General features: G+C 52.6%; 1 protein-coding gene across 3 annotated transcripts; it reads left to right on the forward strand.

The window, feature by feature from the left end:
* Positions 1-799: 799 nt before the first annotated feature.
* On the forward strand, positions 800-21,975 carry DNAJB12 (DnaJ heat shock protein family (Hsp40) member B12). Of its 3 annotated transcripts, none has more exons than XM_015147416.3 (9): positions 800-954; positions 11,352-11,529; positions 12,988-13,133; positions 15,331-15,516; positions 15,624-15,703; positions 18,224-18,333; positions 19,819-19,991; positions 20,568-20,719; positions 21,886-21,975. In XM_015147416.3, exons 1-8 carry the CDS (start codon positions 822-824, stop codon positions 20,687-20,689), a joined length of 1,128 nt encoding a protein of 375 aa, XP_015002902.2. In that variant the 5' UTR covers positions 800-821; the 3' UTR covers positions 20,690-20,719; positions 21,886-21,975. The 3 variants fall into 3 exon arrangements, with proteins under 3 accessions (XP_015002902.2, XP_028682336.2, XP_015002901.2); XM_028826503.2 differs by having other exon boundaries at positions 20,568-20,713; XM_015147415.3 differs by having other exon boundaries at positions 20,568-20,665.
* Positions 21,976-22,609: the final 634 nt, after the last annotated feature.

Here is a 22,609-nt window from a genome sequence, read left to right on the forward strand (position 1 = left end):
CCTAGAGTGTATTCGCCTTCTTCATCCTGTTATAACTCACCAAGAAAATTCCCTTTTCAGAGCCTTTGCACTTGCTGTTCCTTCGGCCTGACCGCCCTTCTTCCAGTCACATCTACTTGTTACCATTCCTGAATTCTGGTACCTGTTAATGACAGTTTCTGAGAGGTTTCTTTTATCGCACTATTTAAAATAGCACCTCCCACTCTCTATCCTTGTGTTTTCCATAATTTTTCTTCATCGCTTTTATCACTTTCTGAATATATCTGCAGAGCTCCCCTAACCCTACACACAGTGGAATGTAAGCTCCATGAGAGCAGGGGCTTTGTTTTGTTCACCCCTGTATGCCATAAAACCATAAAACCATGCCTGACAAACAGTGGGCACTCAATATCTGTTCAGTGAATAAATAAATAACCTTCGTCTGAAACGTATATAGTTACGTTACGTATATAGACCATCACCTAGTAAACCGTCTGGGAATAACAGGCACTCCGAAGGCCCCAGTCTCAGCCAGACGGCTACCACGTGACCTTCCTGAGCTTGGGTTTTCTCCTCGGAAAGATTAGAGGGTTGGTGCATACTCAACTCTAAGACCTCCGGAAGATGGAATCTGGGCATGCACCATTATTGACACCTAAGCCAGCCGTCCCTTTCTTAGAAAACATACGGTAGCGCCTCCACCCTCGCTCAAATCTCGGGAAAGGAGGGGCGGAGGGTGAATGTCATCACTCCGCGCCCGCCTGCCCGCGACGCGCCGGCGGGTGGCGCAGCCCTTCGCTCGCCCGGCCTCCCCCTCCCTGGTTCCGCGCTCTGGTTCCGCCATGGAATCCAACAAGGATGAAGCTGAGCGCTGTATCAGCATCGCCCTCAAGGCCATCCAGAGCAACCAGCCCGACCGGGCGCTCCGCTTCCTGGAGAAGGCACAGCGGCTGTACCCGACGCCGCGAGTTCGCGGTGAGTGTGAGGTGTCGGAGAGACTGGGGACATTAGAACTGATGGGGGGAACACGGGAACGGACCGACTGGAGCAGTTGGAGGAGGGGGAGGGGTGGCGAGGCGCGGCTACGCCTGCGCACTGAGGCGCGCGGTGGCTGCTGGGAGGCGTAGTTTTTCCCTCGCGCTCCTCTGCGGGATGCGAGCCATCTGGAGACTCGGGCGCCCGGGACTTCAGCTTTAGGTGTGCTCGCGGAATCCGCTGGGATCTGAGGTCTCCGAGAATGAAACGCGCGGGCAGCCAGGACGAAGGGAACTTACCTAGAAGTGAACTCGAACTACTTTTCCCAAGGGGCCGTTCGGTGGCCCAGGCCAGTAGCCGGCCTGGGAAGTATCATAGTTCAGGAAAATAAACATAACTCCTTTGAGGGAGAGAATGGGCGCTAGACGGGGAGAGACTTCCGTCCTTCGAGCGCAAGGGAAAGGCGCTTCCGTATCTTCACTGCCTTTCACGTCTCGGGCTGAGGGTCGGGGACCACCCTCCCAAAATGCTAGCCGGCCTTTACACCCACCCCAGTCCGCCGCTTCCTACGGTCTGTCCTGAGGCCGGTTGCCTCACTCCTCCTGATGATGAGATTCGAAGTGTGTGGCCTGATGGGAGGTGTTGGTCTCAGCCACCCCAGCCCTCCATCGCCCGCAAGAGTCCAGCGGCAGCCGCTATGTGGACGCCGAGGCTGCTGAGTGACCCTGGACAGGAGGCTCCTGAGCCAGGCAGGGAAGAGTGAGGCTGGCTTTACAACTCATCACCTCGCTTCACCCGGGAACCCTTTCTTTTTCCTTTAACCTAAGTTTTCCAAGGAGTTTTTCTTAATCCAAGCTAGAGGGGAGAAAGACACCGGGTGGTGCTTGTGATCACCACTTAGTAAACCGTCAGGGAATAACAGGCACTCCGAAGGCCCCAGTCTCATCCTGACGGCTACCACGTGACCTTCCTGAGCTTGGGTTTCCTCCTCGGGAAGATTAGAGGGTTGGCGCAGATAATGTGATTGGCAATAATACCCATAGGGCTTTGCAGTTTAGGAAGCTCCTTCGCCTGTGCCTTCTTACTTGAGCCTGCCAGTCAGGGAGGCAGAGCAAAGATCATTATCTGTATTCTATGGGTGAGGAAAATCTCTGAGGTAAGGGATGCCCAAGATGACACAGCTAGAAAGTGGAAAGTTCTGTGACTCTGTAAATGTTTATGAAAGAAAAGAAATGAAATTGAGGAACAGCAGTCAGCCTCCTAACCGGCCCTGCCCTCCTGATGAGACTGAGAAGCGGGAGGCTGGTGGAAGAGGTAGCCTGGACTGCTGAACTTTCCTCCCTCCAGACTCTTGCAGGTTGATCTTTGGCCTGTTTGCCTCCCCTTGGAGAGGGTTTCGGGCTGTATTTGTCAGGACACCTGAGGTAACCTGCTCGAGGAGCCTCCCTATGAATTAATTGGTATTCTGTGGTGGGGCGTGGTCCCTCCAGCTGTCAGAATTCTGCCTGACACTGATGCTGCTGCGGGCTCGGGACCTGGCAGCCAAGAAAGAATGGGCCACAGGGCCTGTGGGGATCTTTCTGTCAGCAGGCCCCCTACACCAGTTCAGGAGCTTGAAGGAGTGTCCTCTCTCAGGCTCGGGCTCTGGAATTTGCTGAGACAGAAGAATCACCTGCCTGCATATTTGTCATATTTGTGCTTTTCTTCAAAGACTATGAGACTATACGCCTTATGCATCTGTGTAAACTCTACCATCTGCAGCCCTCCACTGAGCTGACAAGGACCTGGGATTAGTTTAGGTCTGGGACAGGGAAAGATCTTACTTCAAAAATAGAGGGCAGGGCTACCCATTGGGCTCCCTGCCTCCCCAGGGGGAGTAATACAGATACATTAGGTGGCAGTCTATTGCTTTGGGTTTAGGCTTATCCCAGATGCTCATTCAATGCAGCAGACTTTTGTTGAAGATCATTTATGTTTTGTTTTGTTTGCAAAGTCCTCTGCTTGGTGCTGGCAAGATTGGTAAAATGTGATCCCTCACCTCAAAAGAGCTTATAATCTAGTGAAAGAGACAAACTTACAGAAATAAATATTACAAGGCAGAACTGTGATTAAACAAAAAATAAGCCCAGGGTTTGATGCCAAGGGCTTAAGGACAGGCGTGAAAAAATCAGTCCCCATCATCCATGGGTTCACAGTCTGATGGTGGGGAGGAAGTGTGGAGGACAATCTCCTGAACATTAAATTATAAGCAGTGTAGTGAGTGCTGTAGCAAGTGCATAAAAATAATGTTATCTCACGGCGAGGGAATGTTTTGGGGATGACAGGAGTTAGCATTTGAACTGTGCTTTGGAGGAAGGTGTGAGACTTGAGTAAAGGCATCCTGGGAGAAGTCAGGGGAGCTGAAAGTTGTAAGATTCGGGGGAAGAGATCAAAGTATAGCAAGATTTAGAGGCAGTGGAGATGGTAGTTTGTATACAGAGAGGATTAAGCTTAGAAAATAAAATGGGGCCAGATCATAAAAATCCTTTTCTACCAGACCAAGATATTTTTACCTTATTCTGTAGTTACTGAGGAAATCGTTGAGGTTTTTGATAGCAGGAATAAGGTAAGGGCGCTGTTGTTAAAAGAGAACAGCATGAAGGGTTAATGAGAGGTAAGAGAGACTCAAGGTAGGAAGCCAATGAGAGAGAATTGCCTTGAGCAGGTTGGCTATTCTGAGGGCCTGGGACAAGGCAGTATGGATAAGGCTAAGGTCCCTGGAAAAGAGGCACCAGGCCTGTGTGAGAGAGGGCTGCAGAGGAGAATCAGATGGGATGCTGGGGGATCAGAATTGAAGCCCCTGTGACCAGGAAGAAACCAGGGTGAAGAACTGGGATGGGAAGAGATGAGCAGAGTGGGAGGTGCCAGTGGGACAGGCCAAAGGAGCTGTCAGCTTGGAACTCAGGAGAGCTTGGAACTAGGTTACAGGTGAAAGTGTGGTATCGTCTATTCCCTGGAGCTCACTGGAGTTGTGCATGGCTGAGGTCACTGTGGGAAAGTGTAGACCACGGAGAGAAAATTGCTGCAGGCACAATGGCAAGCCCACAGGCAAAGGCAGAGGAAGCAACAGAGTGAGATGGAGCAACAAGAAGAGGCAGTCCCCGGAGAGGGCAGCAGCCAGGTAGCCGTGGAGAGGTATGGCAGCAGGTGGCGAGCAGCCCTGTGTGATGCCGCAGGCATGTTGGCCTTTGCAGCAAAAAGGATGTGAGGGGACTTGAAACTCCTGCTGCAGGAGGTGGGACGAGGAGGCACTGAGTTAAACTGCAGAGCAGTAGCCCTAAGCTGGGAGGTCACAGATTAGAGATGGTGGAGCCAGTCAGTCAGTCCCTTTCTGGGAGTTTTATCCAGCAGCTGGCAGCCTGGTAGCCACTGGCTTTGACTAAGGCTTTGTAACAAATGTGGAAGGTGCCAGGTTTCCCAGGGAGCTCATGAGAGCATTTGTAGGCCTCAGTTTCCCCAGCATACAAAGAGAGGATTGGCTGCAATGATCCTGAGGTTCCTTGCAGCTCAGGCTACCAGACGTTCTGTGAAATGGCTGGCTCTGGGCTAAGTCAGGAAGGCCAAGCTGGGAAAGCCAGCCCACAGGAAAAGGAGATGGGTTGCTGAGGGATTCTGCATTCAGAGTCCAGGAGTGAGAGAGATTCTGGTGCTGGTAAGGTCCAGGGTGGGGTTGTTCCCTTCAAGTCAGTCAACCTTCATGAGCCCCACCGTGCACTCAGCCCTCTTCCATTCCCTGTATTTCACAGAATCGTATTTACCCCTCAGAGCACTCCTATGAGAGTAGGGATCTTCTCTCCACTGAGGACCCAGATAACCTGGCAAGGCCACATGGCTAGCCAACAAAGACCCAGAACTGTCCATCTCCAATCCCAGGCCCTTTTCTGACTCACTATAAGCACCATAGGTACATAGAGCCCAGAAACTCAGCTACTCACCTACTAACAAAGTCACAGTCGGAGACAACACTGTATATTTGCTGGGCATTGGGCTGAGTTTTTTGCCGGCATTCACTCATTTCCTCTTTTAGCCTGTATGATGGAGATGGAGTTTTACACAGATAAGCTAAGTTACCTTGTCCAAGATGACTCTTCTAGCATGTGGCAGAGCTGGGTTTGAACCTGTCGGGGAGTCTAACTTTTTTTTTTTTTTGAGACAGGGTCTCACTTTGTTGCCCAGGCTGGAATGCAGTGGCGCAATCACAGCTCACTGCAGCCTCAACCTTCTGGGCCCAAGTGATCCTCCCACCTTAGCCTCCCAAATAGTTAGGACCACAGGCATGTGCCACCACACCTGGCTAATTGTTTTATTTTTATAGAAACAGGGTCTTCCTGTGTTGCCCAGGCTGGTCTCGAACTCTTGGGCTCAATCCATCTTCCTGCCTTGGCCTCCCAAGGTGCTGAGATGACAGGTGTGAACCATCGCCCGGCCAAGTCAACTCTCTAGTCTGGGTTCAGTGGCTTTGGCTATAGGAATCCTCTCAGCTCCACCTCAGGTGCCTCTCCACCCCAGCTCTGTTCTCTTTTACCGAGTTCCCTTCCTTTTCTAGGTCTGCCAGCTTTACTGAGAAGAGACAGAACCAAGGTAACATTAAGCTGTTCTGTCTCCTTTTGTGACATTGCTTGTCAGCCTCTGTGCCATGAGGGATGTAAGCATGAAGCTGTCACATCCCCCAGGCCAGAAGAGAGACCCTACTTGCCAGCAACCAGAAATCTTTAATTTCCAACTCAAGCAGAAGGCTTCCATGTGACCCAGGGCACCCCCATTCTCATTTGGGCTCTCTCTGTACTGTAGGGAAATTAGAGTGGCTGATTCCCTGTAACTGCCCTGAAAAGCTTCCAGAATCTTCTCTGAGAGGTACGAGAGAGAGCCTGTCCTGTCTCCTGGCTAGTGCTCCTGCTCATCTCTGGCAGCTGAATAACTGGTTATTTTGCCCTCAGGATCTGCCAGGCTCAGCCTGGGCCACTGGAGCTTCCAGAGGAACTGAAATAAAGAGCTTCTTGAAAAGCTCTAGGAAACAGCCTATTGCCTCCTCCTCCTGCCCTGTCCTGACCAGTATCTCTTCATCTTTTGGTTTCTCTTGCCATTCCCTTGGTAGCTGGCACGGACCTGGTATCTAGGATGGCCTGAAATCTCATGGTTACTACTGGGTCCAGAGCCTGCTGAGCACTGAGCCTTTGCCTTCCTGAGCCTCAGAACTCCCCCGCTACCCAGCCCTCCTCCTCCCCACCCCCCACCACAGGTCCCCTCACCTCCCTGGCCAGCCCACTTCCATGGCCAGACACTTCATCAGCCTTGAACCTTCACTCTCTGTCAGACTCTGCACCAGGTGCTCACACACATTATCTCATTTCATTCACCACGACGGTGAGGAAACCGGGTTCAGAGAGATGTCACAGATCAGCCAGGGTCACACTGCTAGGAATGGCAGAGCTGAGATTTGAATCTGGGCCTTTCTGAATTTAATGTCTCTTCTTTGCTTTTGCTTGGATCTCTGTCCCCGATCCCCACCCCCACCCCCACCCCATCAGACATGTGCGGCCCAGGATAGCAGCATAGTTAAGAGCATGCGGCCGGGCGCGGTGGCTCAAGCCTGTAATCCCAGCACTTTGGGAGGCCGAGACGGGCGGATCACAGGGTCAGGAGATCGAGACCATCCTGGCTAACCCGATGAAACCCCGTCTCTACTAAAAAAATACAAAAAACTAGCCGGGTGAGGTGGCGGGCGCCTGTAGTCCCAGCTACTCGGGAGGCGGAGCTTGCAGTGAGCTGAGATTCGGCCACTGCACTCCAGCCTGGGCGACAAAGCGAGACTCCGTCTCAAAAAAAAAAAAAAAGAGCATGGATCCTGGAGCTGGACATCCTGGGGTTCAAAGGCCCCTCTGGACGTCCTGGGGTTCAAAGCCCTCTCTGCCTCCTAACCAGCTGTGTGGTCATGGCAGCAGTCTGCCACAGTGCCCTCTTCCTACAGTGGAGGCTGCTGTGGCAGTTAAATGAACTAATACATGCAGATCACTGTGAAGGTACCCACCTGACACACATCACTGGGTAAGAAAAATAATTGTTGCTATTACTCCTCCCCAGGCACGCTCTCAGGGTTTGCTGCAGGAGCCTACCTCCCTTATTCAGAGCAACCCCGGCTGTGAGCTCCTGTGTTTGGATTTCCCAATTGAAGACTCAGCACGATCACACAAGCTCGCAGTGTGGCAGCAGCAGCCCAGGGCAGCAGTGCTCCACTGGAGCCCCATACTCTGTTCCCAGTGAGACTAGCTCTCAGCCCCTTGGGTCAGACCTCAGTGCATTGCACTGGTGGGTGTGGCACCCAGCATGGTGTCTTCAGGCCAGCAGGCACCTGGCGTGTTTGAAGGAAGCAGAGGACCGTTCTGGGATGTGCTGCTGTCCCTCCTCAGCACAGAGGGATGCTGGATCCCTGCAGTGATCCAGATGCCTGTTTTCCCAGCTGGTCAGCTTGTCAGAGGCTTTAGGATTTTACTACCCAGGGCACAGGGGCCCAGGCCTGACGGGTTTCTGAGAGTTGGTTTTGTGCCTGGAATAAATGGACATAGGGACCTGCTGCCAGAGACTTGGGCCCTTCCTCATTTAATCTGTAGGAACCACAGGCTTGTTTTTGCTTGTTTTTGTTTTTTTGAGACAGAGTCTCGCTCTGTTGCCCAGGCTGGAGTGCAGTGGCATGATCTCAACTCACTGCAACCTCTGCCTCCCAGGTTCAAGCAATTCTCCTGCCTCAGCCTCCCAAGTAGTTGGGATTACAGGCGCCTGCCACCACGCTGGCTAATTTTTGTATTTTTAGTAGAGACAGGGTTTCACCATGCTGGCCAAGCTGGTCTCGAACTCTTGACCTCAGGCGATCCACCCGCCTCAGCCTCCCAAAGTGCGGGGATTATAGGTGTGAGCCACCACGCCCAGCGGACTTGGTTTTTTTCGTTTTTATTTTTGATTTTTTGAGATGGAGTCTCGTTGTTGCCCAGGCTGGAGTGCAAGGGCATGATTTCAGCTTACTGCAACCTCCGCCTCCCAGGTTCAAGCAATCCTGCCTCAGCCTCCCAAGTAGCTGGGATTACAGGCGCCCACCACCACACTCGGCTAATTTTTGTATTTTAGTAGAGATGAGGTTTCACCATGTTGGCCAGGCTGGTCTTGAACTCCTGACCTTGTGATCCACCTGCCTCGGCCTCCCAAAGGGCTGGGATTACAGGTCTGAGCCACTGCGCCTGGCCGGGCTTGGTTTTCAATAACCATGATGCTGCCGAGGGTGATAGTTAATGTCCTGTATAGACTCCAGACATTGAAGAGGCCATTTGACATGCCCAACCATTTGAAAAATGTGAAAAATAGCAAGTAATGAGCACAGCAGATATTTCTTTTGGTCTCATACCATCCCTGTCCCCCTTGGGCAAACTCATTTCCCCCATTCCTCTTTACAGCTAAGCAAAGGCCTCCAGGAAGCCTTCTTGACTGATCCCACCTGAAACAGATGGTCCTGCTAAGCGGGGTCCCCTTTGCAGGGTACTTTGCCCATCTTGGCACTCAACATGCCAAGTCTGTTAAACTAACTACTTTGAGATCTTAAAAATCTGGGCCAGGCGCAGTGGCTCAAGCCTGTAATCCCAGTACTTTGGGAGGCCGAGACGGGTGGATCACGAGGTCAGGAGATCGAGACCATCCTGGCTAACCTGATGAAACCCCGTCTCTACTAAAAAATACAAAAAAAGTAGCCGGGCGACGTGGCGGGCGCCTGTAGTCCCAGCTACTCGGGAGGCTGAGGCAGGAGAATGGCATGAACCTGGGAGGCGGAGTTTGCAGTGAGCTGAGATCTGGCCACTGCACTCCAGCCTGGGAGACAGAGCGAGACTCCGTCTCAAAAAAAAAAAAAAAAAAAAAAAAAAAAAAAAATACTGAAGGGTTGACTGGGTGCAGTGGCTCACGCCTGTAATCCCAGCACTTTGGGAGGCCGAGGCGGGTGGATCACACGAGATCGGGAGCTCGAAACCAGCCTCGCCAACATGGTGAAACCTTGTCTCTACTAAAAATGCAATTAGCCAGCGTGGTGGTGTGCACCTGTAATTCCAGCTACTTGGGAGGCTGAGGCAGGAGAATCGCTTGAACCCAGGAGGCGGAGGTTGCAGTGAGCCGAGATCATGCCATTGCACTCCAGCCTGGGCAACAGAGTAAGACTCCATCTGAAAATGTTAAAAATAGGGCATAGTGCTGTGGACTGAATATTTTACTTATTCAAAATGTGATGCAATGCAAACATATTTGCAGATTTGAATGAGTTCAGTAGAAAAAAATGGATTCATAAGTTAGATTCATAAAAGCAAAAAGCAGAGTAAAACCAAATACATTGAAAGAAATGGCAATTAAAGCAGTATTAAATGAACTCTAGCAGGGCACAGTGGCTTATGCCTGTAATCCCAGCATTTTGGGAAGCCGAGGGGGAGCAGATCACTTGAGGTCAGGAGTTTGAGACCAGCCTGGCCAACATGGTGAAACCCCATCTCTACTAAAAATACAAAAATTAGGCCATGCATGGTGGCTCACGTCTGTAATCCCAGCACTTCGGGAGGCCGAGATGGGTGGATTACTTGAGGTGAGGAGTTCAAGACCAGCCTGGCCAACATGGTGATAACCCATCTCTACTAAAATACAAAAATTAGCTGGACATGGTACTGGGAGCCTGTTATCCCAGCTACTAGGGAGGCCGAGGCAGGAGAATTGCTTGAACCTAGGAGGCGGAGGTTGCAGTAAGCTAAGATCATGCCACTGCACTCCAGCCTGGGCAACAGAGCAAGACTCCGTGTCAAAAAAAAAAAAAAAAAAATTAACCAGGCATGGTGGCACGTGCCTATAGTACCAGCTACTCAGGAGGCTGAGGGGCTGAGGTATGAGAATCGCTTGAACCTGGGAGGCAGAGGTTGCAGTGAGCTGAGATCGCACCACTGCATTCCAGCCTGGGCAACAGAGTGAGACTGTATCTCAAACAAGCAAACAAACAAAAAAATAACTCTAAATAAAGTACTATAGGGTTTATTAATAAAACCAAGTGTGCTTCTAGAAGACTATCAGAATATCAGAATTCTGCCTAAATTTATTAAGAAAAGAAATATATATGTAAGTATACTATCTGGAAAATAAGGCAATTACTACAGATTTATCCACGAATTATGTAGATTTTCTGTCAAGTTTTATTAACATAATTTTGTTCATGTAAAAAGAAAAAGATCTCTATCCTGCCTACTTTTTTTTTTTTTTTTTTTGAGACAGAGCCTTGCTCTGTTGCCCAGACTGGAGTGCAGTGGCACAATCTTGCTAACTACGACCTCCACCTCCTGGGTTCAAGAAATTATGCCTCAGCCTCTCGAGTCTCTTAAACAGCTGGGATTACAGGCGCCCACCACTATCTTCAGCTAAATGCTTTTTGGTTTTTTGGGGGTTTTTTTGTTTTGTTTTGTTTTTAGTAGAGATGGAATTTCACCATGTTGGCCAGGCTGGTCTCCTGACCTCAGGTGATCTGCCTGCCTCAGCCTCCCAAAGTGCTGCGATTATAGGCGTGAGCCACTGCGCCCGGATTTTTTTTTTTTTTTTGGAGACAGGGTCTCACTCTGTCACCCAGGCTGGACTGCAGTGGCGACATCTTGGCTCACTGCAACCACTGCCTTCCTAGTAGCTGGGATTACAGGCACCCGCCATCACATCTGGCTAATTTTTGTTTTTTGTTTTTTTTTTTTTTGAGACGGAGTCTTGCTCTGTCGCCCAGGCTGGAGTGCAGTGGCGTGATCTGGGCTCACTGCAAGCTCCGTCTCCTGGGTTCACGCCATACTCCTGCCCCAGCCTCCCGAGTAGCTGGGACTACAGGTGCCCGCCACTACGCCCGGCTAACTTTTTGTATTTTTAGTAGAGACAGGGTTTCACTGTGTTAGCAAGGATGGTCTCGATCTCCTGACCTCGTGATCCACCTGCCTCGGCCTCCCAAAGTGCTGGAATTACAGGCGTGAGCCACTGCGCCCAACCTAAGTTTTGTTATTTTTAATGCAGATGGGATTTCACCACATTGGCCAGGCTGGTCTCAAACTCCTGACCTCAGGTGATCTGCCCGCCTCAGCCTCCCAAAATGCTGGGATCACAGGCATGAACCACCGCGTCCAGCCTATCCTGCCTACTCTTAAGGACTGTGGCTTTCAAGAGAATAGATGACTGCCCCCCCAGCACCCACAGGCCTAATCAGGGCAGGAGCTGGTGGCTTTGCTGGGAGGGGAAGCAAGTGGGAAGCAGCAGGCCGCTCGGCGAGGCACGCAGCCTGCTGGAGCAGGAGCCCTGAATAGTTTCCTTGCCTTGCACAGCCCTGATCGAGTCCCTCAACCAGAAACCACAGACTGCCGGTGACCAACCCCCACCCACAGACACAACCCATGCCACCCACAGGAAAGCAGGTGGGACCAGTGCCCCCTCGGCCAACGGTGAAGCTGGAGGAGAGAGCACCAAAGGCTACACTGCAGAACAGGTTGCAGCTGTGAAAAGGTAGACGGGTGGGCAGGGACCAGAGCCTGGGGAGATTGGGGACATCTAGAGGCTTCCTGGAGCATGTCCTCCACCTCCCATCTGCCTGTGGGCTGCACAGGGCCCTGGGAGGGGCTTGGTGGATGGAGAAGGTCCAAGTGTCCAGGTTCACCAGGACCTCTCCTTATTTCCCTCAAGGCCCAGGAATACAGTGTGGGAACTGGGGCTTCACCACCCCTCCTGCCAAGATGGCCCACAGCAGAGGCTGGAAAAGCTGACTCTGCCGGCTTCCTCTGCCACTGGCCAGGCAGGCCCCAGGCGTCTTTACACAGCTCTGTTTGTCAACAGAGATGGAGCCTTGTCTCCCCCTCCAGATTCTACCCCAACCCACAGCCCAGCACCCAACAAAAACCCTTTTAGATCAGAGCCTGTGTGGGGTAGAATGGAGACCAGAGGCAGAGTTATTGCCCCGTGACTGTGAGCAGGCCCCGTGCAGAGCAGCTGGCTACCAGGCCAGCGACCACCCAGCCAAGGCTCCTCAGGCTTAGACGTTCCCAGCTCCCATTTCTCCCCAGGTCTCCCAGCAGCTGGCCTTGGGAATCCCCCAGGGTCATGCCCACAGCTCCTGGCAAGCTTCAGGACCGAGGCCGCCTGTGTGAGACAGAGCATGACTGCTGTTATAAAAGTGTAGGCCAGATCTGTACTTCACTGACTCGGCAAGGTCCATTGTAGGCTATAGAAACTGATGTATGAGGGATTGGGAAGGCCTAGAAACGGGCCAAGAACCAGGAGGTCTCCAGGGGCGCAGAGAGGAAGAATTGGTGAAAGAGAACTAGGGTCTCTTTAGGCCCTGTGCTTGGGGTGAACAGTCACCTGCCACCTCTGGCCTTCATGTTACCCACTCAAGACTCAGATTGGGCTGGGCATGGTGGCTCATGCCTGTCATCCTAGCACTTTGGGGGCTGAGGCAGGAGGATCCCTTGAGCCCAGGTGTTTGAGACCAGCCTGGGCAATTAGAAGACCCTGTCTCTATCTTTAAATATTTAAAATTTTAAAAACTTTTAAAAGTTAAAAAAAAAAAGACTCAGATTGCCAGGAGAGTCGGTTGGCTGAGCTTGGGACACCACCCTGGGTGATGGACACCAACAGTCCTCCTGAGCTCCTCCCATGGGGAAACTGTCAGCAGAACAGGGGGAGATAGATATTGGCCTGGCGAACCCTGCAGCTGCCCTCCTAAATCCAAGAATCCAGACAGTGTTCTTCTGTTTCCCGTGGTCCTGCCCAGCTCTGCATCACATTTGGCGTCCACTGTGGCTCCCTTGTCCCTGATGTCACACAACTGACCCAAGGAGCTGTCAGCCTTGCCCTGTTGGTCCCCCGCAGCCTGCCTAGAGCTGTGCGCCCCACACGGCCTGTTCCTCGCCCCACTCACACAGACCCATGTAGAGCACCCCCTACCACACTCTCCTCCCTCCCCAGGGTCAAGCAATGTAAAGATTACTATGAGATCCTGGGGGTGAGCAGAGGGGCCTCGGATGAGGACCTGAAGAAGGCCTACCGCAAACTGGCCCTCAAATTCCACCCAGACAAGAACCACGCGCCTGGGGCCACTGAAGCTTTCAAAGGTAAGCCAGCCCTGCTTTCCTAGCATTTCGGTGTGTTCCTCTCCTGTCCGTGGCAGGGAGTAAGGGACCAAGACAGCTTTCCCAGGAAGTGGGGTGCAGAAGGAAGTGGCCTTAGGCCCAAGTTGCCCAGGCTTGGGAGCTGCTTCCTGGGAAAAAGGTTCTAGTAGCCACCTCCAGCTATGTAGAGTTTGTCAGAGCTCAAATAGCAGCATTCCTGCCCCTGCTTCCTCTGCATTTCCTGGGGTTACAGTAGTAGAACTGAGGCAAGAAAGTTCTAGTAGCTTCTCCAAGGATTCTCAGTGATTGAGTGACTCACCGTGTGTGTTCCCCTGTCTTGGAGTCTCATAGCTGCCCACTGGGGTAACTGTTTCCCTGCTGAGGGGCAGGGTAGCCCCAGGTCAGGGGCCTCAGGCCTGGTGGCCGCTTTAATACCAGCAGCCACAGCCAGCTCCCCTGCCATACCTATACACCTGGGGCCTACAGTGGGGACATGGCAGTCTCTGGCTTCAGGGCCCACTGGCTCAGGGGTGGGTGCTTCATTTCTGGCTGAAATCGTAAGCTGCCCTTTATTCATTACATTTTCTTTTAACCTGTCAGGCGCTCGTGTACTGACTCTGTGCACTGCAATTTCTCATTGCCCCAAACATCACTGCCTTCTCTCATTCCCACCATGTCCTCCTTCCTTCTCTCATTCTCGCTTCATCCACCTCCTTGGGAAACAGCATGGTGATTAGCCCCCACTGGCCTGGGCGGGGTGCGTGCTGTGCTGCACCCACAACCATAGCCAGCTGGAGAGCCTGTGGCAGAGTAGACTCCGAGACCTGGTGTGCAGTGTCCCAGGAGCCCCGGAGGAGAAGGAGAGTGGGAGTGGAGGGAGGCAAGGTAGCCCTGTTGAATGTTTCTCCAGCCCCAGCCTCTGCCTGCAACCTGCTCCGACTGTACTGAGAGGCCAGCTCTGGCCTTGAGGCCTGGTCAGAATTGGCAGAGGAGAAGATTTGCCCTCCTTATTCCCAGGGGTTTCAGGATGGGAATCAGATGCGACTTGGAACCACTCCTCGGAGACAGTGGCAGCTTGAGGAGAGAGAGTGGGAGACTGAGAAGCTCAGAGCTGGGATCCTTCAGGGCATAGCCGTCCTGGCCGGGGGGCCCTGGTGGGAGGCTCCAGGCCCAGGTAGGAAATAGTGGTTGGGGCCTGGACCCCCAAGAGTGGGGGACTCACCCTGGCCACATCACCAGGAGTGGAGGAGTCTCCATAGAGCCCTGAGATTTGGCACTTCCCCACAGCTCCTGCTGCCTTCCAGTTCACAGTAAGGATATTGTGTGTCTGTCTGGCCTGCGTGTCAGACTATGACTTCAGATTTACAGAACCTCCAGAAAGGGACGCCCATCTCGTTGGGCACCTCAAGAGAAAATGAGGAAAGAGGTTTTTGGTGGTTTTCATAAAGTCGGAGAGAGAACTTGCAGCAAGAGACACCTGCTTTTGTTTGACTCCCAGCTCTGTAACATGTTAAAGCTGTGTGAGCTTAGGCAGTCACTTCTCTGAGCCTCAGTTTTCTCTTTGGTGAAATGGAGATAGGGTTGTTCTTAGAGGTAAAAGCCACCTAGTGTGGTGGCTTATGTCTGTAATCCCAGCACTTTGGGAGGCCAAGGGTGGGAGGATCCCTCGAGCCCAGGAGTTTGAGACCAGCCTGGGCAACTTGGCAAGACCTCATCTCTACAAAAAATACAAAAAATTAGCTGGGTGTGGTGGTGCACGCCTGTAATCCCAGCTACTCAGGAGGCTGAGGTGGGAGGATCGCTTGAGCAAAGGAAGATGAGACTGCAGTGAACCATGATTGCCCCACTGCACTCAGCTTGGGTGACAGAGTGAGGACCTGCCTCAAAAAATAGAATAAACAGAAAAAGAAGCAAATGAGGCCACGCTCCTAGGGGGCCTGGCACATCGACAAAGCTTGACCATTGTCTTGAAGAGAGCAAGGAGCCTGTATTACCCTCCACCCAGCCAGGCTGCCCAGATCCACTGAGGGGTCTTCCTGCATGCCCCCTCCCCACACTGGCCCAGCTTCCTGCCCGCCCCAAGGACGTCTGCTTCCTAAAGCACTGCTTGAGTACCTGAGAAAAGTGAGCACTCGGCTGCCATTGGAACCTCCCCTGCACCCCAGGATCCTCAGGCCTGACCTTTCCTCCTCCCCTCCAGCCATTGGCACAGCATATGCGGTACTCAGCAACCCGGAGAAGAGGAAGCAGTATGACCAGTTTGGCGATGACAAGAGCCAGGCGGCCCGGCACGGCCATGGGCACGGGGATTTCCACCGCGGCTTTGAGGCCGACATCTCCCCTGAAGACCTCTTCAACATGTTCTTTGGCGGCGGCTTCCCTTCTAGTAAGTTCCCCATAGCCACGTATCCCTGGGGTGATGGTGGGGATGGCATGCCAGGCTCTCCCTTTCCCAACAGCCCCGGCTCCTGACTCAGCCCCTCTGACCCCCAGGTAACGTCCACGTCTACAGCAACGGCCGCATGCGCTATACCTACCAGCAAAGGCAGGACCGCAGGGACAACCAGGGTGACGTGAGTGAGGAAGGCGCCGGGAACAGCGTGGGGAGGGCACCAGATCCATCCCAGGGAGGGGGCCTGGAGGAGGGAGTTCCCTCCCACACTGTCCATTCTGGGACCAGCAGAGTCCCCACAACTCTCAGCCAAGGAGTCCTCTGGGCCTCCCTTGCATTCTGCTGAGTGACAGCAGAGGGCGCTACATGAGGGAGCCGTGCTCCACTTTGCCAGCGGGAGCGCGGCTTTGCTGGTCTGGCTGGGGAGCGGAATGCAGAAACCCCACCCGCAGCCAGGCTTGAGGGTCATGTGAGGCTTCCATGCAGGCCGCTCGCTGGTAAGGCCAAAGTGACATCCTCTAAGCAATGGAAAGTTACACTCTGTGAGAGAATTTACTTTTCTTTTTCTTTTTCTTTTTTTTTTCCCATGGGTCTCAGCTATTTTCTCTCAAGTTTTTGAGAGAATTTTTTTTTTTTTTTTAATTGAGACGAAGTCTTGCTGTCTTGCCCAGGCTGGAGTGCAGCGGCTTGATCTCGGCTCACTGCAACCTCCGCCTGCCTAGTTCAAGCGATTCTCCTGCCTCAGCCTCCCTACTAACTGGGATTACAGGCGCCCGCCATCACGCCCAGCTAATTTTGTATCTTTAGTAGAGACGTGGTTTCACCATGTTGGCCAGGCTGGTCTTGAACGCCTGACCTCTGGTGATTCACCCGCCTCGGCCTCCCAAAGTGCTGGGATTATAGGCGTGAGCCACTGTGCTCCGCCAGTGAGAGAATTTTAAAGGATGACAACATAGGTGCCGACTCTTCTTGCTAAAAAGCCAAAAGATACTTTAAAAAACATATTTACAAAAATTTGGGAAGCTGAGGTGGGCAGATCACCTAAGGTTAGGAATTTGAGACCAGCCTGGCTAACATGGTGAAACCCCGTCTCTACTAAAAATAAAAAAATTAGCCAGACATAGTGGCAGGTGCCTTTAATCCCTACTCAGGAGGCTGAGGCAGGAGAATCGCTTGAACCCGGGAGGCGGAGGTTGCAGTGAGCCGAGATCATGCCACTGCACTCCAGCTTGGGCAAGAGAGCAAGACTCCGTCTTAAAAAACAAAACAAAAAAAAATTTAATAAAAATTATAACTAGCCAATGCTCCAAACACGTTTTGTATGCCACAGATCAAAGAACAGCTAGCTGGCTAAAATTAAAATATTGTGGACAATTGCAGCACATTTTAAATTCGGGCAAGGCAGAAGGGGTTTCCTTTTGCTCTGACAATATTTATTCAATTTTTTTTTTTTTTTTTAATTTTTTTGAGATAGAGTCTCGGTCTGTCGCCCAGGCCGGAGTGCAATGGCACAGTCTTGGCTCACTGCAACCTCTGCCTCCCAGGTTCAAGCGATTCCCCTGCCTCAGGCTCCTGAGTAGCTGGGACTACAGGTGCCCACCACCACGCCCGGCTAATTTTTGTATTTTTAGTAGACAGGGTTTCACCAGATTGGCCAGGCTGGTCTTGAACTCCTGACCTCGTGATCCACCTGCCTCTTCCTCCCAAAGTGCTGGGATTACAGGCATGAGCCACCATGCCAGCCTTTTCTTTTTTTTTTTTTTTTTTCTTTTTGATACAGGGTCTCGCTTTGTCACCCTAACTGGAGTGCAGGAGCCTCCCCTCCCAGGCAAAGCTCCCACCTCAGGCTCCTCAGTAGCTGGGACCACATGCCCACCCCACCACACCTAGCTAATTCTTTGTAGAGATAGGATCTGACTTTGTTGTTTGAGCCCAGGCTGCTTTCAAACTCTTGGGCTCACGTGGTCCTCCTGCCTCAGCCTCCCACAGTGCTGGGATTACAGGCATGAGCCACTGCCCCGATCAAAGATTTTTTATTTTGTATCTAACAACAGAAGAGTTTTTAACATCATAGATTATCACACAGTGAATAAATTTGTTAGTTTTTGTTTCTAATTCTTATTTTTTTGTTTGTTTGCTTTTTCTGCAACCTAGGACCAGTGCTATTTCTAATTTTAATTGGTAATTTTTATTTTATTTTAATTATTATTTTTTGTAGAGATAGGGGTGTATGTTGGCCAGACTGGTCTTGAACTCTTGGCCTCACATGGTTCTCCCGTGTTGGTCTCCCAAAGTGTTGGGATTACAGGCATGAGCCACCACACTGGCCATAATGTTTACATTGGTAATATATTTGTGTGGTTCAAATTTCAAAAAGTTGTATATACCGCATGTCTCTTTCCAGCCCTGCCTTCCATTCTCCTGGAGGAAGCAAGTTTTGCTGCTTTTTTTTTTTGACATGCTCTCAAAAGTAAATGCAGACATCTCACTTCCTCCTGTGTTTCACACCAGTTGCTGCTTTGTTTTTATCTGGGAAAGCTGTCAGGTGAAGGAGCATCTGTATTTTGGAGCCTCGTGGAGGGAATGGCAGAATGGTGTCATGTCTCCCCAGGGTCCACTGTTCTAGGGGAGCTGGTGGTGATTATGGCTGATGCCGCACCCCACCCAGGTCCAGCAGAGTGACATTGGCTCTTCCCTCCAGGGCGGGCTAGGGGTGTTTGTGCAGCTAATGCCTATCCTCATCCTGATCCTCGTGTCAGCTCTCAGCCAGCTCATGGTCTCCAGTCCACCCTACAGTCTGAGCCCAAGACCGTGAGTACATGGGTGAGGCTGGGCCATGGGCAGACAAGGGGCTTTAGATTCTCAGCCCCGTTAGGGGCCTTCTTTCGCATCCTGATCCAGCCAGTGCACGATCATAATGCAGAAACCTGGCTTCGAATCAATAAAATATACTTTCTCTATTCAACTAGGACTCTTAAGCTTTTTAGGATTATGGTTCCCTAAGAAAATGCAGCGAGAGCTACAGAACTTTTCCCTAGAACTATGCACACATGCGCACACACACATACACACACGATACACATGCACACATACACACACAATACATGCACACATGCACGCACACACATCCACACAGAGTTTTGCATATAATTTCAGCGGCTTTGTGACTCCTTCCTGGCCATCTCCCCTGCCAACCCTGACGAAGAACCTCTGCTCCTCGGTTCTGGTTGGGCTTCCTGAGGCTATGGAAAGAACAGGGCACTAGAGTCAGACACGGCAAGCATGGCTTAGAATCCCAGCTTCTCCACTAAGAAGCTGTGTGACCCTAAACAAGTTATGTAACCTTGGTTTCCTCATCTATAAAATGGGAATTATAACATCTACCTGCTGTGGAAATTAATGAATAATGCATATAACATGTCTGGTCCATTAGAAATGCTCAACAATATTTGTTTAATGAATGCTTGGTCTCAACTGCCAGGAGTGAACTTGAGGATGTTTTGTGACCCATTAGGGTGTCAGCTCCCCTCATTGATGTCCAACATCTGGCCCAGGGTCAGCTACACAGGGTGCTCAGCTTCAGTGGCTGGATCCCCCTCTCCCCAAAGGTGGCCACCTCCGGCTGGGAGCTGGAATGACCCTTCTCAACCAGCAGGGGGCAGAGTCGGTCCACTGGACCCTGGCCGCTGGCTCAGGCTCCCTGTGGCCAGATGCCAGCCCTTTTCTCTGCAACTGGAGACACGCGAGGAGCAGAGGACTAGGGCAGGGACTGTTGTCCCCAGAGCACTGGTCCTGTCTGGGTGTCAAGGCTCTTCCCACAGCTGACGGAGCTTGTGATTGGAGCTGGGAGGATACGGCTCCCTGGAGCTTTTCCTGTCATTTTGTCCCTAAGCCTCTTAACTCGACACTGGGAACTCCTAGATAGGCAGGCAAGCCCTCAGTAACAATTGGCTTAGGGGATGAATGGGGAAATGGAGGCACAGAGGTGGAGCCCAGGTTCCCTCCCAGGTCCCCAGTTCCCCAGGGTGGGCCTCTCCCCAAAGGCCCCAGGTCAGCAGTGTGGTAAGCAAGGAGTCTAAAGGCAGGGCGTCCTGTAGTCTGGGCCACGTGTGTGGGAGGACGCTGCCTTTTCCTCAGACCCTCCTTTCAGGGAGTGTGCGAGTCCCTGCTCTGGTTTGAGAAAGAACCAACTACTTGTGTGGTTTGTGCGGCACCTCCTGTCATGGGGCCCATCACCCCTAGAGTGCCCTGGGCATGGGAACCCGCACCCACTTTGAACCTGGTATTTCTGGCCAGGTCCGTGGGCCACATCCACAGGCGAGTCACTGACCACCTGGGTGTCGTCTACTATGTGGGAGACACTTTCTCCGAGGAGTACACAGGCTCCAGCCTCAAAACAGTCGAGCGGAATGTGGAGGATGATTATATCGCCAACCTCCGGAACAACTGCTGGAAGGAGAAGCAGCAGAGTGAGTGTGGGGGGAAGATGGGGGCTGTATTTGGGAGGTGACAGGGGATGAAGCTGGAAAGCAGGAGAAGGAGAGAGCTCTGCTCACCCTGTGCTCTGAGGGCCTGGCCCCTGGCACTGCCCTGCACCAAGCCACCTCCCAGCCAAGAGCTGGTCTCCACTCCTGTGTTTCCCTGGGGCTGGAAGCCAGGGGCCACCTGTGGTTTCCTCAGGTTCCCGTAAATCACTGCCATCAGCCTGGCGTGTTGGCTGCCAGAGGTGAGTGTGTAGAGACAGACTGGAGTGGATAGATCCCTGGCCGCCCTGACTGTGCTCCTGGATCCATCTGTGGAACCCTGGGGAGGCCTGACCAGAATGACAGAGTCTCACCTTGGCTGGCCTCACTGCATTCTAGAGAAAGGCACCTCTGTCAGTCTCTCCCACATAAGGACTGTAGTCTCTGCTCCTCTAGGGTCTTCCTAATGGGAGGCCAGCCCTGCCCAAGCCCCAGGCGTGTGTCAGCCTTCCTCCGCTCTCCAGTCCCTGCAGGCTTCAGGAGGTACTGGGTGTGTGCTAACCCTGTCCCATTGCTTTGCAGAGGAAGGCTTGCTGTACCGGGCCCGTTACTTTGGCGACACAGATATGTACCACAAAGCACAGAAGATGAGCACCCCCAGCTGCAGCCGACTGTCAGAGGTGCAGGCCTCCCTGCATGGATAGTCCTGGGCCAGCCACGCCACCAAGGTCCAAGTATGAGCCAGGGCTGCCTCCACCCTGCAACTCCTGGCAGCTTTGGCCCTGGTCATGAGGCAGAGGAGGGAGGGGGAGAAAGGGAGGAAGCCTGGTGATTGTGGCAAAGACTCCTGTCCCCAGCCTGACCTCCAGCCTCCAGAGACTGGGCAGCTGTGGGGCCTGCTAGAAACCAAGGTCGGTTTCCGCCCTCTAGCGATGCTCTCCACCCCCACTCCTGCAGTCTCGCTCCCTGGCTCCGGGGGTGTGGGGGACCCCAGAGCCAGGCAGAGTGGGAACTCGAAACTGTTGCTGAGGGCCACCTGGGGCTTCTTGGTCCACTCCAGCCATCAGTCAGCACAGCCCTTTCTCCAGCACAGCAGACTATTGTCCATGCCCTGGTATTCAGGCCATCACATATTGTGGGGCCCAAGAGAGCCCCACACGCACACTGCCTGCCTGATACCAGGAAGAACCATGTGGGAACAGGTGGGCCAAGAGCCCTCCTCTTCCTCCATCCCTCCAGCGAGGAGGAAATGGAGCAAGATGAACAGGCAGCCGCGAGGTGGGTGGGAGCTGGCAGGCTTGGCGGCGGGAGGGGCCGCGGGCCCTGACCACCCCCTTCTGGTGGGATCTGAGGCACTCTCTCTAATGCCGCCACACCTGGCAGCGTGGAAACCACAGGCATCCGGCCCTGCCCAGGCATCTCGCCTGCGGTCTGAGGAAGGGAACAGAAGGTCATGAGTTCAGGGTCAGATGCAGCCGCTCAGCACAGGAGGGGTGGAGGGGAAATGAGAGTTGCTCGTAGCAGGCTCCCTCCTACAGCCCGGCGAATGGGGGTGCTGGGCTCTGCTCCCAGCGTTTGCCAGAGATGGCCACTTCGGCCAAGCCCGGAGAAGTGTGGGCAGAAGCAGTGAAGGTTCTCTGTGCGGGTGCCCTGTCCACCCCCTCCTTTGCCTGTGTCCTCCCAGCCTGGATCCACAGCTGACTCTGCCTAGAGGCCATTTGTGTCTGCCTCTGTGCCGCCGCAGGAGGGCAGACCGCAGGTGGGGTTGGTGGGGGTCGAGCAGGCAGCACGGTGCAGTGGTGCAGTGGCACAGTGGCAAGGGGGGCTACTTGTATGGCGTAAGCTAGAGGAGCCGGTGCCGCCTGACTGCCGAGCTAACTGTTGCCACTCTCCTCCCCAGACTATGAAATCCCTGGAGAATTTTTGGTGACACGCACTGAGCCAAGGTGATGGACTGTATATTTGAGGAAAGACATACAAAGAAACAAAATTAAAATGGAATTGGAGGCCGAACGCTGCACAGCTGCCCTCTCTCTCACCCAGTAAATGCAGAAAGCTCTTAGGACAGACAGAAAACCTGCCATGGGGCTGCTTCCCTCCCTCCCAGGGCTGGCGGAGGCTCCGCACCGGCTCTCTCCTAGGATACAGAAACCATGGCAACGAAAGTAGAATGTAAAACTCCCAGCAGATATCAGTGGGAAGGGCTGGGGGAGGGGGCACCCAGCTGCCTTTCCTCCCTCACAGGAGCCACCACCAGCCACCTCTCAGGAGAAGCCAAAGGCGCTGGCCAAGGATAGAGAGGAGGAAGAAAGAACTCTCCATAGAATGTAATTTATAGATGCGCATATATGTATATATATCTATTTATATGTAAATAGGCATATATGAAGATATATATATATAGTCTACTTTTTAAACTCTGCAGGGATTTGGTTAAGTTGTTGAGCTGATTTCTTCCATGTTTTAGAAAATGAGGCCTGTTTGGGGAAGGCACCCTGGTGATGTTTTTGCTAGACATTAGCTAAAGCTGACAGCGTCAGGAGAGTCACGCCAGAGCTTTTCACGGCCCCCCGAAACCCCAACCTGGTTTTGATGGCAGCAGTAATCATGATAGTGTGAACCCG

Source organism: Macaca mulatta, chromosome 9 (assembly GCF_049350105.2).
Source record: "Macaca mulatta isolate MMU2019108-1 chromosome 9, T2T-MMU8v2.0, whole genome shotgun sequence".
NCBI classification, from domain to species: Eukaryota; Metazoa; Chordata; class Mammalia; order Primates; family Cercopithecidae; genus Macaca; species Macaca mulatta.

Bases quoted from the DNA above. Each gene is read 5' to 3' on its own strand.
- DNAJB12 (XM_015147415.3), top strand. From the start codon at position 822: ATGGAATCCAACAAGGATGAAGCTGAGCGCTGTATCAGCATCGCCCTC. The intron at 15,704-18,223 runs GTGAGTGAGGAA...TCTTCCCTCCAG, and splicing joins GCAGGGACAACCAGGGTGAC to GGCGGGCTAGGGGTGTTTGT. The intron at 18,334-19,818 runs GTGAGTACATGG...ATTTCTGGCCAG, and splicing joins TACAGTCTGAGCCCAAGACC to GTCCGTGGGCCACATCCACA.